Here is a 14541-nt window from a genome sequence, read left to right on the forward strand (position 1 = left end):
TTTCTTTTATTCTTAAACCAGATTTAAACGAGATCTATATCTACTGAAAATTACGTAGGCTAATGGTATTTGGTTATTTGATGCGTCGTAATGTTTCCTCTGAATTATTTATGGCACGTCACCAGACCACCTGCGTTAATCAGTAAGGCGATACACGGACACGGAAGGAGATCCTACTACCACTACCACTACTACCACTACCACCACCACTACTACTACCACTACCATTGCCACTACTATTACTTCTACTTCTACTACTACTACTACTACTACTACTACTACTACTACTACTACTACTACTACTACTACTACTACTACTACTACAACACTACTATTACTACCACTACTACTGCTACTACTACTACTACCACTACCACTACTACTACTACTACTACTACTACTACTACCACTACTACTACTACTACTACTACTACTACTACTACTACCACTACTACTACTACCACTATTACTAATACCACTACGACTACCACTACAACTACTACTTCTACTACTACTACTACTACTACTACTACTACTACTACCACTACTACTACTACTACTACCACTACTACTACCACTACTACCACTACTACTACTACTACTACTACTACTACTACTACTACTACTACCACTACTACCACTACTACTACCACTACTACTACTACTACTACTACTACTACTACTACTACTACTACTACTACTACTACTACTACTACTACTACTACTACTACTACTACTACTACACTACCACTACACTACTACTACCACTACCACTACCACTACTACTACTACTACTACTACCACTACTACTACTACCACTACTACTAATACCACTACGACTACCACTACAACTACTACTTCTACTACTACTACTACTACTACTACTACCACTACTACTACTACCACTACTACTAATACCACTACGACTACCACTACAACTACTACTTCTTCTACTACTACTACCACTACTACTAACACTACTACTACTACCACAACTAACACTACTACTACTATTACTACTACCACTACTACTACTAACACTACTACTACTGCTAGCGTTATATTGCTACCACCACTTATATTTCCACTGTATTTATTTGTGATGATGATGTAGTTTTGACGCCTACCTTTTCGTTTGGGATGACAAGCAAGAAGACTTTCCTATTATGTTTCCTCAATGTTCATTTAGCAAAGGTCATAAGATGACGTCATCATTTGATTGAGAGTTGTTTTTGGCTGTTCCTGCCGTTTTTAGATCTGATGAATTATAAGCCCATCTGCTTGTGATTTATTGTTTCAAATTCATAGGGCTTTACCCTCTTTGACATGCATCAAAGGACTGTAGAAAAGACACACAAAATTGATATTCAAATTAATGAAAAGTTTTTTATTTGCATAGTTTGTAAATTTTCAGATACAGCAAAAAATTCATAGGCAACCATGCACACAAGACGGAAAAGTCGTGTGCTGTCATCGACATTGCCCGCAGAGTGGAGACATGGAGATGTGCTTCGTGCTATAACACCGTTTGAGGAACATGTTGGCCATCGGGGAGGGGGTTCAACTATTTGTGAATCTATTACAATACTAATCGATAATATGGTTTGGACAACGTTACACAGTAAATCCCGCTCATGAACATCGGTTATATTGATTTTTGTTATTCTGTATTGTGGCATTCATGAACATTTCACGCCACAAACATATTTTTGCTTCTCTTGGTAAATGGTGATAGTGTTTAACGAGGAAGGGATGAGGATGTCGAGTATTTCATATCATTCCAAATGTGTTTACTTTTAACTCATAAGGAATACTTTCGTTTATTTTTAGACCGTTTTCTTCCAAAAAAATGACATATTTAGTGGTAAATAACAAAGTCATTACAGAAGGACCGCATATTTACGTTACTGTTGAAGGATTGATGAACTTAAACGCTCTATGATTCGCTTTGTTCAAACGGTGCACACACCGTGTAGGAGATTCACATAATCAAGCAAATGATTTATCATCTTTGCACACATTTACATACATACCGGTTTAACATCACAATGAATGCAGGAAATATAACACTATTTGGTTAATAAAGGCAGAGAGTTATTAATAATTCAGATTGATTTTGACTTCAGATACTTTTGATGTTCCTCGTCCGCCTCCAGGGTTTCAGAATTTAGACCCTTAGCATCACTGACGAGTCCTAGAATGGCGAGATTGTTTGGTTCTCTTTTATCTAAGTTTTCATTTAAAAGTTTAATTCACTCTTCTGTCTTGTACAATCTTCGAGATTGCAGGTAGCAGACACAAGTTGTAGTTTTTGAGTCCTTGATGTTTTCTGTAGACTGCATGCCACTTTTTTTAATTCATTCGAATAGTAATAGGGTTCAGAATATACACGTGTACTAAACATTATACCGGACCTCCACCATGGCAAAACTAGTAAGACAGTCATAGAAATAACAGCTAGAACACAAGATGTGAATTGAATCTGGCCGTTTATTATAGTAAACGACATTTGTTATTTAGTAACCACATCATACATAAATATACCCAATCATAGAAGGAAAATTTGACAGCATACAAAAACATAAGACGGTACAGTTCAAGTTAAGAAGAACAAACATCGTACAAATTTATCAGATATGAAATTTAAAGAAGGAAAATTTTACAGCACATCTCTGAGTAACCTAATCAACAACTTAGGTTATGACTTTATGAAATTACAAAAACTTAACAGAGTGGATATGACGAGTCATGTACATAAGCATAAAAACGCTTGGAACAGTTTTATGAAGGATACTTCCTATACATATTTGATGTAAAATTGAAACTAATGAAAAGATCTCATCAACCAAGTTTGGAACAAATATAGCAGGCCTTGTAAGAACAATAAACAAGAGATAAAAACTCAAAAAAGGAACGGAGGAAAGTAGGGGATGGTGGTGGGCTAAAATTGTATGAAAATGTTTTAGTTTTCCAATGTTATAAATAGACTAATATAAATTAAATAAACTGGCCTTGACCGTACGAACCTTGTTCCGCCATATTCTGCTGTCAGCTTCTGAATAGAAAATGCTACGTCATTTATATTTATAGCGGTCTAAAAATAGACAATTCCGAACAATATTGTGATACAGAGTTTGTAAACTTTAAGATACTTACCTAAGTCTTTGTTTCGGTAAGTTAAGACATTTTAAACAATTTAACACTGGGATATTTAGTTAAATTTCGAAGTAAAGGTTGTGACACGGGTGCTTCCCTGGGAATTAGCTCTTTGTGCATTAATGTCACATAAAGGTTCTAAAACTTAAGACAATTCTAAGTGGTCTTCTTTATTCATCAGCGTCTTGTTCGAAAGTCACAAATCACAACGTATGATACCTATACATTACAATGTACAATTTACGATATATATATATATTGAAATTATTTTCATAGTTATCATACTGCTACGCAGGTTGTCATTACAGAAAACCCAAATAAAAAATTACAAAATAATACTAATGCTCTTTTCATGAAAGACATTGTTTTATCTAATTAAGGTATAAGTGCATAAAGCATATAGCACATGCAGTTAAACTGAAGGAGGCGGATACCAAGTTTCCGGAAAGTTCGAAAGTGACAAGAACAGCCATGGACACTACTGGTAAAGAATTCTTGAAACGTCTCTTAACCATCTATTTTTCATATGACATTGAGTAGCATTTCGGCCACTGACCAGTGGGATCTAGCCTAACTGTGTCAACGCACCTGTTGCAACTTGTCAACAATAGCTTAGATACGATTGATACCATACGATTGGGTAATGCTAACTGATCCCCTAATTGCGGAAAGTAAACTCCTACTAACACCCCCACTCTCCCGATACTTCCTCATTCAATGCCCAAATTCTACATATAAACCGATTCTGCCCGATCCAGCAAATCGTCTTTCGGTCTAGTGCGGCACATTACGTTACATGGAAAGAACATAATATCTTTTTTGGCCGTTTTTGATCAATATGAAATGATGATATTTTAACTAAGTCATTTAACACCACAATAATTACACTGAAAACAATTGAATGCCCAAAGTCTAAATATAAACTGCCCGATTCTGCCCGATCCTGCAAATCGTCTTTCGGTCCAGTGCGGCACATTCTTGTAAACTTTATTTTATTTCATTTTTTCTCTTTACAATGTTCATAGTTGCATCAAATAACAATTGAAATTGGATTTGGAAACAAGTTTGACAACTTATATTAATCCATTTCCAGTTAGCAGAGACGCATGCGGAATTGAGGACGTAGGCTGTTATTATAAGATAATATGTGAGAAAGAATAAATCAACATGCTATCTTATAGATAAAGAACAAAAAGAAAATAAAAGGGGGGATGAGGGGGGGTTGCTCAGTTATACCTCAAGTACAGAACTTACTATGAAAACACAGTAAAGACCGACCCAGACATGAATGTATTGGAGAAAAGAGACATCATTCAAATCTTTTGGAGTTAAGGATATAATCCTGAGTACATGAAAAAATTAATGCATTTTCGTCATATGACAGCTCATCATCACCGAATAGTAACAGTTTAGTAGTTATTGTAGAAAAGGAACGTAAACGAAATCGAGAGAAAAGACGGCAATGTAACAGATAATGATCATTAGTCTCCTCGTTTTCCATACATGAACATAAAGGACTATCAATAAGATTTCTACGGTATAAGTAAAATTTTAAAGAGCTACATTCCATTCTTAATCTAGAATGGTGAATCTGACCCATCCTGCTTCCGATATAGTAGAACAGTGGAACTTTATGTGAATAATCAAAGAGGTGATTTTTCAGTTTGAAAATCGATGGGTCATTTTTTATTTGGTCTGGCAAAGAGTTCCAGAGTACAATAACAGAAGGAAGAAATGATTTACTATATAAATTAGTACGACAGGAAATTGGGCGAAAGTTGCTGCCAACTCGGGTATTATGGTCGTGAATATGATTGTTTCGTTGTGGAAAAATATTCTGTAAGTATTGCAGAGCGAGACCGTGCACCATTTTATGAAAACAAATAATTTTGTGATATTTACGTCTTTGTTCGAGTGGCAACCAGTTCGTTTCAATATACAATTTTACTCTGCTAGTTAGTCTAGTACACCCAGTTACAATTCTAGCTGCTTCTACTTGGAGATCTTCCAACAAGTCGGATTGGGCTTTAGTTAGACAGTCCCAAATAATGTCCCCGTACTCTAATATAGGTCGAATGAAAGAGAAATACATAGTTTGAAGACTTTGCGATCTAAAGTAAACTTTAATTTCCGCAAGATGTTAATTTTGGAAGATAACTTGGATTTTATGTAATTAAAGTGTTCGTTCCAACCTCCATTCCCAGACCGATACAGACCAAGATGTTTATGAGAAGTAACTTCCGTAATGACAGTATTATCCATGAAAAGAGGGGGATGGGGAGGTTTAATAGATTTCTTACTTATTAAGACAGTTTCAGTTTTAGCAGGGTTGAAAGTTACCAACCACTTCTTGGACCATTCATAGACTTTATTAAGGTCGCTATTCAGTATGTCGGCGCTGGTTTTAGGAGTGTCGATAATGGTGTACAGGGAAGTATCATCAGCAAATAACTTGATGATGGCATTAATATCCTTAACGATGTCATTAATAAAGATTATAAACAAGAGGGGACCAAGAATGGAGCCTTGGGGAACACCAGTTTTTACTTCTGACCAATTCGAACTTTTACCGTTAATTACAACTCTCTGTTTGCGATCATAAAGGTAATTTCCAAACCAACTTAAAAGTGATCCCCGGATCCCAAAGCTGGAAAGAGTTTAGAAGAAGGCCCTTATGCCATACCCGGTCGAACGCTTTACTTACATCGCAAAAGACCATTCGTTTTTCCTTACCGTTGTCTAGTGCAGAATAAACATCGTGAATTATTGCAAGAAGTTGGTTGAATCACCATGTATAAAACCTGACTGATGGGAGGATAGGAGAGAGTTAAATTGTAAGAATTTATAGACATGTTTATACACGCATTTTTCCATGAGTTTGCCAACTTTAGATAACAGGGATATGGGCCTATAATTAGTAAGAGTAGACCTGCTTTCTTTTTTATGTACAGGGGTGACATTTGCCTTTTTCCATTCTAATGGAAATACGGCAAAATTCAAAGATCTATTAAAAAGGGTACAGAGAGGGTTGCACACGATATCTACAGATTCTTTCAGCAATCGTGGATTTATGAGATCCGGACCAACAGCTTTAGAACAATCAAGATTCATTATGGCATCTTTAACGTCAATAATAGATATGTTAAAATTAGATAAATTATTGTTACACTCGTCGATAATGTTGGGAAGGACAGCATTGGATTCGTCTATAGACGATTGGGCACAGAAGAAGTTATTAAATAGGCAAGCTTTCTCAAAGTCATCTGAGATAAAAGTACCATTGTGAAGTAGAGGTGGTATACAGAATTTTCCAGAGTTTGGTAACAGTAAATGTACAGTTTTCCACCAGTCCTTTGCATTGAGTTGTGAGGGAGAAGCAAGTTTTTTACATAGATTATTCATATATTTCACTTTAGCCTGCTTTATTGTATTAACACATCTATTACGGATATTGCGAAATTTAGACCAGTGAGCATCACTAAGACTACGTTTGGCTTTCCGATGAGTACGTTTCCGTTTCCGAATTAATTTCCGTATTTCGTTCGTCATCCAAGGAGGGTCGTCAGATCTAATCGTCACAGTTTTGTAAGGAATACACATTTTGGCGATATCAAGAAGGGTATTAGTAAAGTTTTTAACGGAAACATTAAGATCTTCAACTCCAATCAAACTATTCCAATTTACAGCTTTTAGTTTCTCTCTAAACAAATTTAAATTACCATGATCAAAAAGCCAAACGCTACGTCTAAATGTATGCTGCTCCGGCTTTACAATATTAAAAGAACAATACGTGGGACAGTTATATCTAACCGGATGGTCGAGAAAACCTTTCCCAACAACACATTTACCAATGATATTAATGTCACTAGTACACACTATGTCTAACAGAGACGTGGAAGCATCCGTATAAAAAGTTGGTGACTCTACAAGTTGTGATAGATTATAGGTGAGAAGTATATCACGTAGATGGGATGACTGATGATCAACTAAAAGGTTAGCATTTAGGTCACCTGTTATAACAATATTGGATAAACCTGTATTATAAGCTAGTTCGATAGACTGTGATATGTGAGACCACGTACTAACAGGAGAGTTAGGAGGTCTATAAAAAGTACCATACAAAACTTTCTCTTTCCCAAGAACTATTTCCAACCATACACATTCAATAGTAGGTAGTTCTAGATCTCGCCTTCTTATTGCGGAAATATGGTTTTTTACATAAACTGATATACCTCCACCCATACGAACTGGTCTACAATAGCAGAATGGATCAGCGTAGCCAGGAAGAGTTAAATCTGATGAACTATCGTTAACATTTAGCCAAGTCTCGGTAAAAGATAAGATGGAAAAATTGTTTAATTCTGCGTATAAGATGTCGAGCTTATGTTTGAGACTTTGAACATTAAGATGGACAAAGGAAAAGTTAGTATCAGAACTGATACGGTCACTGGTAGAAGAGAAAAGAGAGGAGTCATATGTACTAGTAGAGGAGGGACCTGGATTTATCTCTACGTCACCAGATAATACTAAATGCCATTGACTTAAAACCCATAGTAGGTATGAGTAACATAATATGTCTATAGCATTATGGATAAAATGGTAAAATAACTTGGGCCGGCACCATTGTCAATATGCAATAAGCATGCGCAGATATAAAACATACTATGATGGGATACAAGATCACCACAACAGCAAAAACCTAAAACACAACATGTCAAGGACGGTCACAAAAATTACATGATTTGCGGCCTGTACACAATTATTAGAGACACCAATTCGGGCACGATAAAGTGACAAACTGACAGGCATATAAGTAATCTCAGTGCGAATCATGAGAAATGAAAAGTGCACGAAATGATGTTCTAATAAAAGGTATACTGAGCAACAGGGGGAGGAGATAGTGGGGAGATAATTTGACTAAAAAATGTACAAAATCATAATTGAAGGGAAAGAAAAAAGAAAAAAATTCGAGAGTCAAGGAAAGGGACCCTGACGGGGAATCAATTACAGATGCCAAGGGGGGCGGGGCTAAATAATAGAATGGAGCGATAAGGGCGGTTCCGTACATACATTATTCCGGGAAGGGGCGATTAAATGATAGAGAACAGCAAATACGGATAACTCCGTACATACATTTCCCAAAATAGCACATAGAATTTTCGAATTTGGGGCCGGGGACTATAGTTCTTTACTTCACTAAATAATATTCATTGACATAACGTATATAAAGATATCCCAACGTCATCAATAACAGCATGTCGTACATGTAAGTAGGGTAATAAGATAACAATCATACAAAATATCAGTGGAACATTAATATATAACAACATAAGGGAAAATGACAACAATTTGCACCTGCATGCATCGTGCGAATATGTACAAATATACATAAATGCTAACAACCAAACTCATCACAGTGGTTACGTCATGCTTATGGTTGCTGAAACCACTGCCACCAACGACTAGGGGAAGTAACTAATACTGAAGTGTGTGAAAAAAAAAACAAAAAAAACTTAAAATTACTTGTGGTAGCAGTGGTTTACTGCACTGGTCAAGGGAGGTAACCGCTGCGAGGAGTTTGGCAAACAACCACTCACATGTACATGCATACGCTCACCTGCACACAGGCGCACGCTTGCACAAGCGTATGCACGCGGGTACGTGCTTACCTATATTCACCACACACTTGACACTCTATCATTAATGTATAACATAGTTAATTTAATTAGAAGTTAGATAGGTATATACCTACACATGTGCGGCACATTACGTTATGTGAAAAGAACATAATATATTTTTGGCCGTTTTTGATCAATATGAAATGATGATATTTTAACTAAGGTCATTTAACACCACAATAATTACACTGAAAACAATTGAATGCCCATGTTCTACATATAAACCGCCCGATTCTGCCCGATCCTCTAAATCGTCTTCCGGTCTTGCGCGACCAAAACAGATATGAGTGTTTTATGTAATATGTCTCCATTTTTCCTTAAAAACTAATCCTAATGTTTAACATATGATGGTATTAATGCAAAAGTAATTCACTAAAATGAATAAAACGGCACTATTCTACCCCGATTCTACCCCGATTCTGTAAATCATCTTCCGGTCTTGCGCGGCACAGTACGTTCTGCGAGAAAAATACAATATTTTCGCTATATTTGGTTAATTTAAACTGAAATATTTGAATAATGGTCATTTAAAAACAAAATATTTACACTAAGAACAATTTAATGCCCAAAATCTACATTTAACCCGCCCGATTCCTTAAAAACTTCTCATGTGTAACATATGCTGATATCAATGCAAAAGAAATTGATAAAAATCATCAAAACGGCACTATTTTACCCCGATTCTGCCCTATCCTGTAAAACAATAACATTTATATCTACATGTATGTTGAAAAAAAATCCAATTTGCTGAAAGAGTTAAACGGATTTTTTTCATCTTTAAGTTGAAATCTTATAACGCATCACATGTGAATTTTATTGTCACGACTCCCGCTGTTTTTCCAGTACGAATTTTGATCAATAAATAGGGGGCTGTAGGGACTAATCAAATTTTACTTCGGTCTTTTCCATGGATAAGAATTTATGAGCCAGTGTCCAAATTCGTGAGGTGTGTGTTCGGAAGTGCACACTCCTGCAAATCTATTACCAAGTGTTAAACAAAGTATATCCGAATTGACTTAAATACTTTGTTACCATCTTGTGTACTATTTTCCGTAAACATTTTACCATATCGTCACAATATTTTCTACCTTACATTACATAAGGTTATAGTACAATTCCTCCCCATTCGTTGACTAAGTACATCAGTGCTAGTCCGCGTTAAACTTGTCAGTCCAGTGTAGTCGTCAAAAGGTCACACCTCAATCTTTTTAAGGGGGGAGGGTGACGAGAAATCAGGTGACAGGGAGACAATCTGTGGTGAATGATGGGATAAATACCGCGCGTCACAACCAATGTAAAGACATTGTTATACGACAACTTTCTCTACGTGAGCGAATTATGACGACACAAGCAGGTGAAAATGCCGCGAGCGACTAGCTCACAAAAGACCAGTGCGTATACGTAATATGGAAGTGTAACGTTAGTCAGTTCAGAGACGTCTCTGGTCAGTTATTGTATTCCTTGCACGAAGTTATCGCGCCAATTGTCATCAATAGACAAGAGACAAACTTGTCGATGTCGCTATAACTGAGTTTTAGCGTGATCACGGCGATAGTTTGCATGCCCATCAATCACAACCTCCAATATACAGCGAAGATAAGAAAATAAGTAGAGAAGAAAAATAGTTTGAAGTAATGGGAGATAATTCATTCCTTTTGGGTTCCTCCTTAGGGGATTATATCGGACGACGAGGGATATTGCCAAACGTCCGATATAGAAGAGTCCCAAGGAGGAATCCCAAAAGGAATGAACATGTCTACCTCTTACCGTTCACGAATTGGTTACTGTGTTGTAGAAGGAATGCATTCATGTTACGGTATCATCTCTGCCACATTTCCAGCAGTTACTGCAAACGGTGACCATTACACGTTGTCAAATTTATTGATTATTTTGTGATATTTGAAATCTCACCGTTACATATCTGATATTTATGAAGACATGATCTTTTTAATGGTATTTATTTATCATTAATTTTCCACTTATTTATCCAAGTATTTCTCAAGGTGTGTTTTATGGTCTGTCAGTGTTATCATAACTAATGCTGAAGATCATTAAAATGTTTTAATATTGCACAAATATTATCATATACAATAGTTTCAATGTGTTGTAACCCAAAGATACAATAGCACAAAGTTCACAATACAAAAATGTCAGATTTAAAGTACCAATAGGTTTTATTTACTTTAAACAATAATTCATTCAACAATCTAACACATACATATAATACTATTAGATGGAAAAAATGTTTATTATTTTGTCAGACAAACATACATTTCTGATTTATTGAACATGCTGGCTGATCAATTGATATTCCTACATGAAGTAGTCATTCATCAACCAAAGAAAATGGTTTGCATAAAGATCATGTTGGTTATCACTCAATTATCAAACTGCAATAAAAAGAGTTGTTCCCTTTAAACCTTATTTTACAAAACCTTATCACTGATCACCAAATATTAGACTGAACATCAACATTCCAGTCAAATACAAACTCTTACAAATAGATTGGAAATCTCTGAAATCAATAAATAATATATCTTTGGAAAAATTTATTCCTATTCACTTATTTCCTTCTCACCCTCTGTTGTCTCTTTCACATTCGGAATTATTTGTTTCTCATGCACACAAATTCTTACTCTATTGTCTATAGCGACAGGGTACATGTACATCCATCCTTTCTATGTCTCCTTTCTATCTACCATTTCACCATTTTCGCTTCTCAGTTCCTCTTCTTTCTTAGAACCCCTCAACCTCACAAACATAAAAACAAACACACTCTTGGCCATTTTCAGTAGGGTTTCTACTTTCTCTTTAGCATTCATTTCATTCTTCTTCTCTTATTCACTTTGTGTGACACATAATTTAAGTACAGATATGGATTCAACCATATCAGTCCTGTTGCATCATAGACATCACTGTATTGTCAAACAACCTGCAAAACAAGAAAGGATATACAAGTTCAGAATTATTACATTACCGTATTTCTAATAAGTGAGGTTCTTAATAACTATTGACTATTCTTGTTTAAAAATTTAAGTCAGTCAAGTTAAGCCAGATTGAAAGACACGAGCATATTAATTTCATTACTCAGGAGGTAACTGAAATGTGTGGTTAAACATGGCAATACATGTGACCACACACTTTGCACGTCCTTTCTCTAAATCAAACACCGCCCGACTTGTTGAGAGAGAGAGCGAGTTACTTGGGCAGCCAATGCTCCAAGCAACTACACAAGACTGAAAATTTACCAGTAGGCTTTGTCATCAAGTACTCTGATAGAATCTTCTACAAAAATCTTACAGCACCTTTGAGTACAAGTATATGCTTGGTGACCGCATTGAAAATACCGACATCTCAACAGAACTTTAATTCAAACTCAAAAAGGATCTTGTATGAGTTTCCATTTCATATCTGATAGCTAAATATTGTCAAAAGTTTTCATTTCAGCTTGTCAAATAAAGATTTTTTAAATTTGTTTCAATGTTTACTTGTATAAGATTCCATATTTAGGAAAATCTGGAACAATTAGTTGTAAAGAAAGCTCATCACATTACAGACTCGCCTAAAGAAACTTACCTTGAGGATATGTTCTCTCCTGGAGTGTAAAAAGGATTACAAAGCATGTCTACGTAGCCATTGTGGAGTTTACGAAACATCTGAAAATTCATATATATTCATATATATTACAGCATAAAATGGTTTGTGAGAAGTGTCAGTGCAGCTATCATAAAATTTGAGACACATCTAAAAAAAATTTTTTCATTATCTCTTAAAGATTTCATCAAATATTTTTAGAAGCAGGATTATTGTACAACTGCTAACTGAAACAAGAAACAAAATCTTTACTAAACAGTCTCTTATGTTTTGATTTTGTGACACTGTTTGTGTTTAAAACAAAACTTTCTTAATCTCATTAATAAAAGATGCAAGTATAATGTTAAAATGATAGCTTTCATAAGAGAAAGAAATATTGAATAAAAGATAGGGAGAGCACAAGAAATTCTATAATTTTGTTGACAGCCTCAAAACATTGCCTCCTCAGATCATGAAGTCATCTTTAGGTTTATATCGGTGACAGTACTTTTTGGCATTTAAATATTTCATTACTGGACTCATGCTTTTCTTATGAGACTTTCTCAAATTTGAGAATCCATTTTATTTCTTTGTGACTTGGCTCATCAAAATTTTTGGAAATGGTGCTCTGGACTCAACAGAAAAAATCCTACAAAAACTGCTTTGTGATAAAGCTGATATGACTCACCCCGCGTATCTCATTGTCTCTAAGACTGGTATTAGACGACTCCACCACAATGACAAACTTCACCTTCGTATTGGTAACATAGCCATATCTATTCAGTAAAAGTTAAGGCACTGTACAGTAAGTGTCTGTTTGCTTGTACATATGACTTTAACATGGTACTCTAGGTGTAATTCTGATTACTCTTATCAACTTAGGTATTTTGAGATCTAGTAATACTGTGAAGCATTTCTGAGTAAGATATATTTTCTATGGTAAAGAATAAATTGGAAGGTCTGGTATAATTTTACTTAAACAAATTAAAAGGAAAGAAAGTCCAAAAATTACATAGGAAAAAATCATTTGACTCACAGAACAGATATGATTTTTTCTTTGATCTTCAATTAGTTTATCCTTAATTTGGCTTCACGTCTTTAAATATGTTACAATAAGATCTCCAGTTATTTAATCTTGCACATGATAAAACAGTATGTGTAAGTCATCAACTAATAGAAAGGATACACTTTATAGTCTTCAGTTGGGTAAAGAAGTCCCAGATACAGCTCCCTCAAGTCATTGGTATTTTTCCCAACTGAAGAAATCTTCTCCTCCACAACATCTAAGGATGTGTGAACTGTATATTGAAACTTCAACTCATTATCTGTTGGTATTGTCTTTATATACAATGGGTAGTTCTGAAATATGAAATTACTGTTTGCATATACCCTCAAAGGGAAGACACAAATTTACATGCCCATTTCTTGTGCATTCTTCATACATGATACAGTAATATTTGTGCAGTTTATGGTTAGATGGATTACACTAGCAAACTATTAAGTTTTGATGCATTTTCAGCAATGTAAGTATTGTGCATAGAGTTATCTTAGGTAGCAAGCAAAGTGTAAATGGTAGAGGATATCCCCCTATGATTTTTTTAATTCCACAAACTGTACATGCACAACTAAGAACTATGGGTTACCTATATCTTTTAATTATCCAATTCTAAATATTAAACCTATCTGGTAACACAAGTCTGGAATTCATCCGATACCTATACCCAACATTAGACATTTTGACCAAGACAGTCAAAAGTCTGCTGTGAAGGTTTCAAACATGACTATCATTTTAATTTTACGTCAAACAAAACTAAAATAGATGTTCCCGTCTCCCGACCTGGAGAAGTGTGGACAAAACGAATTAGCTTGTTAGCTGCCAGCAGTGCGAGAACTTATTTCGAAGGGCCTGGCACAGTGTTTGTGATCATATATCAACATATCATATCAGCTATTGTTTTCATTTCTTTAGCGACAAATTTTGCGGTACACTGACTGATCATTATACTACCTCCTTAGCTATGACAGCAACACACACCGCCATCTTCTGCTGGGTTTACACGGAACTCCTCGGACGCGATTAATGTAGTCGCCGATAAAATATTCCGAAGCGGATACCTTAATAAAGTAAAACGAT

At 35.5% G+C, this 14541-nt stretch overlaps 1 protein-coding gene across 1 annotated transcript; it reads right to left on the bottom strand.

Annotated features, from left to right (window-relative positions):
• Nucleotides 1-10984: 10984 nt before the first annotated feature.
• On the bottom strand, nt 10985-14454 carry LOC132560839 (trafficking protein particle complex subunit 2-like protein). The gene is made up of 5 exons (XM_060225530.1): nt 14416-14454; nt 13594-13766; nt 13096-13183; nt 12411-12490; nt 10985-11766 (listed from the first exon to the last, which is right to left on the bottom strand). The coding sequence occupies exons 1-5, from the start codon at nt 14446-14448 to the stop codon at nt 11724-11726; spliced, it is 417 nt and encodes a 138-aa protein (XP_060081513.1). The 5' UTR covers nt 14449-14454; the 3' UTR covers nt 10985-11723.
• Nucleotides 14455-14541: the final 87 nt, after the last annotated feature.

This window comes from Ylistrum balloti, unplaced genomic scaffold, assembly GCF_031769215.1.
Source record: "Ylistrum balloti isolate Yb309-2 unplaced genomic scaffold, AGI_CSIRO_Ybal_v1 Utg371122, whole genome shotgun sequence".
NCBI lineage: Eukaryota > Metazoa > Mollusca > Bivalvia > Pectinida > Pectinidae > Ylistrum > Ylistrum balloti.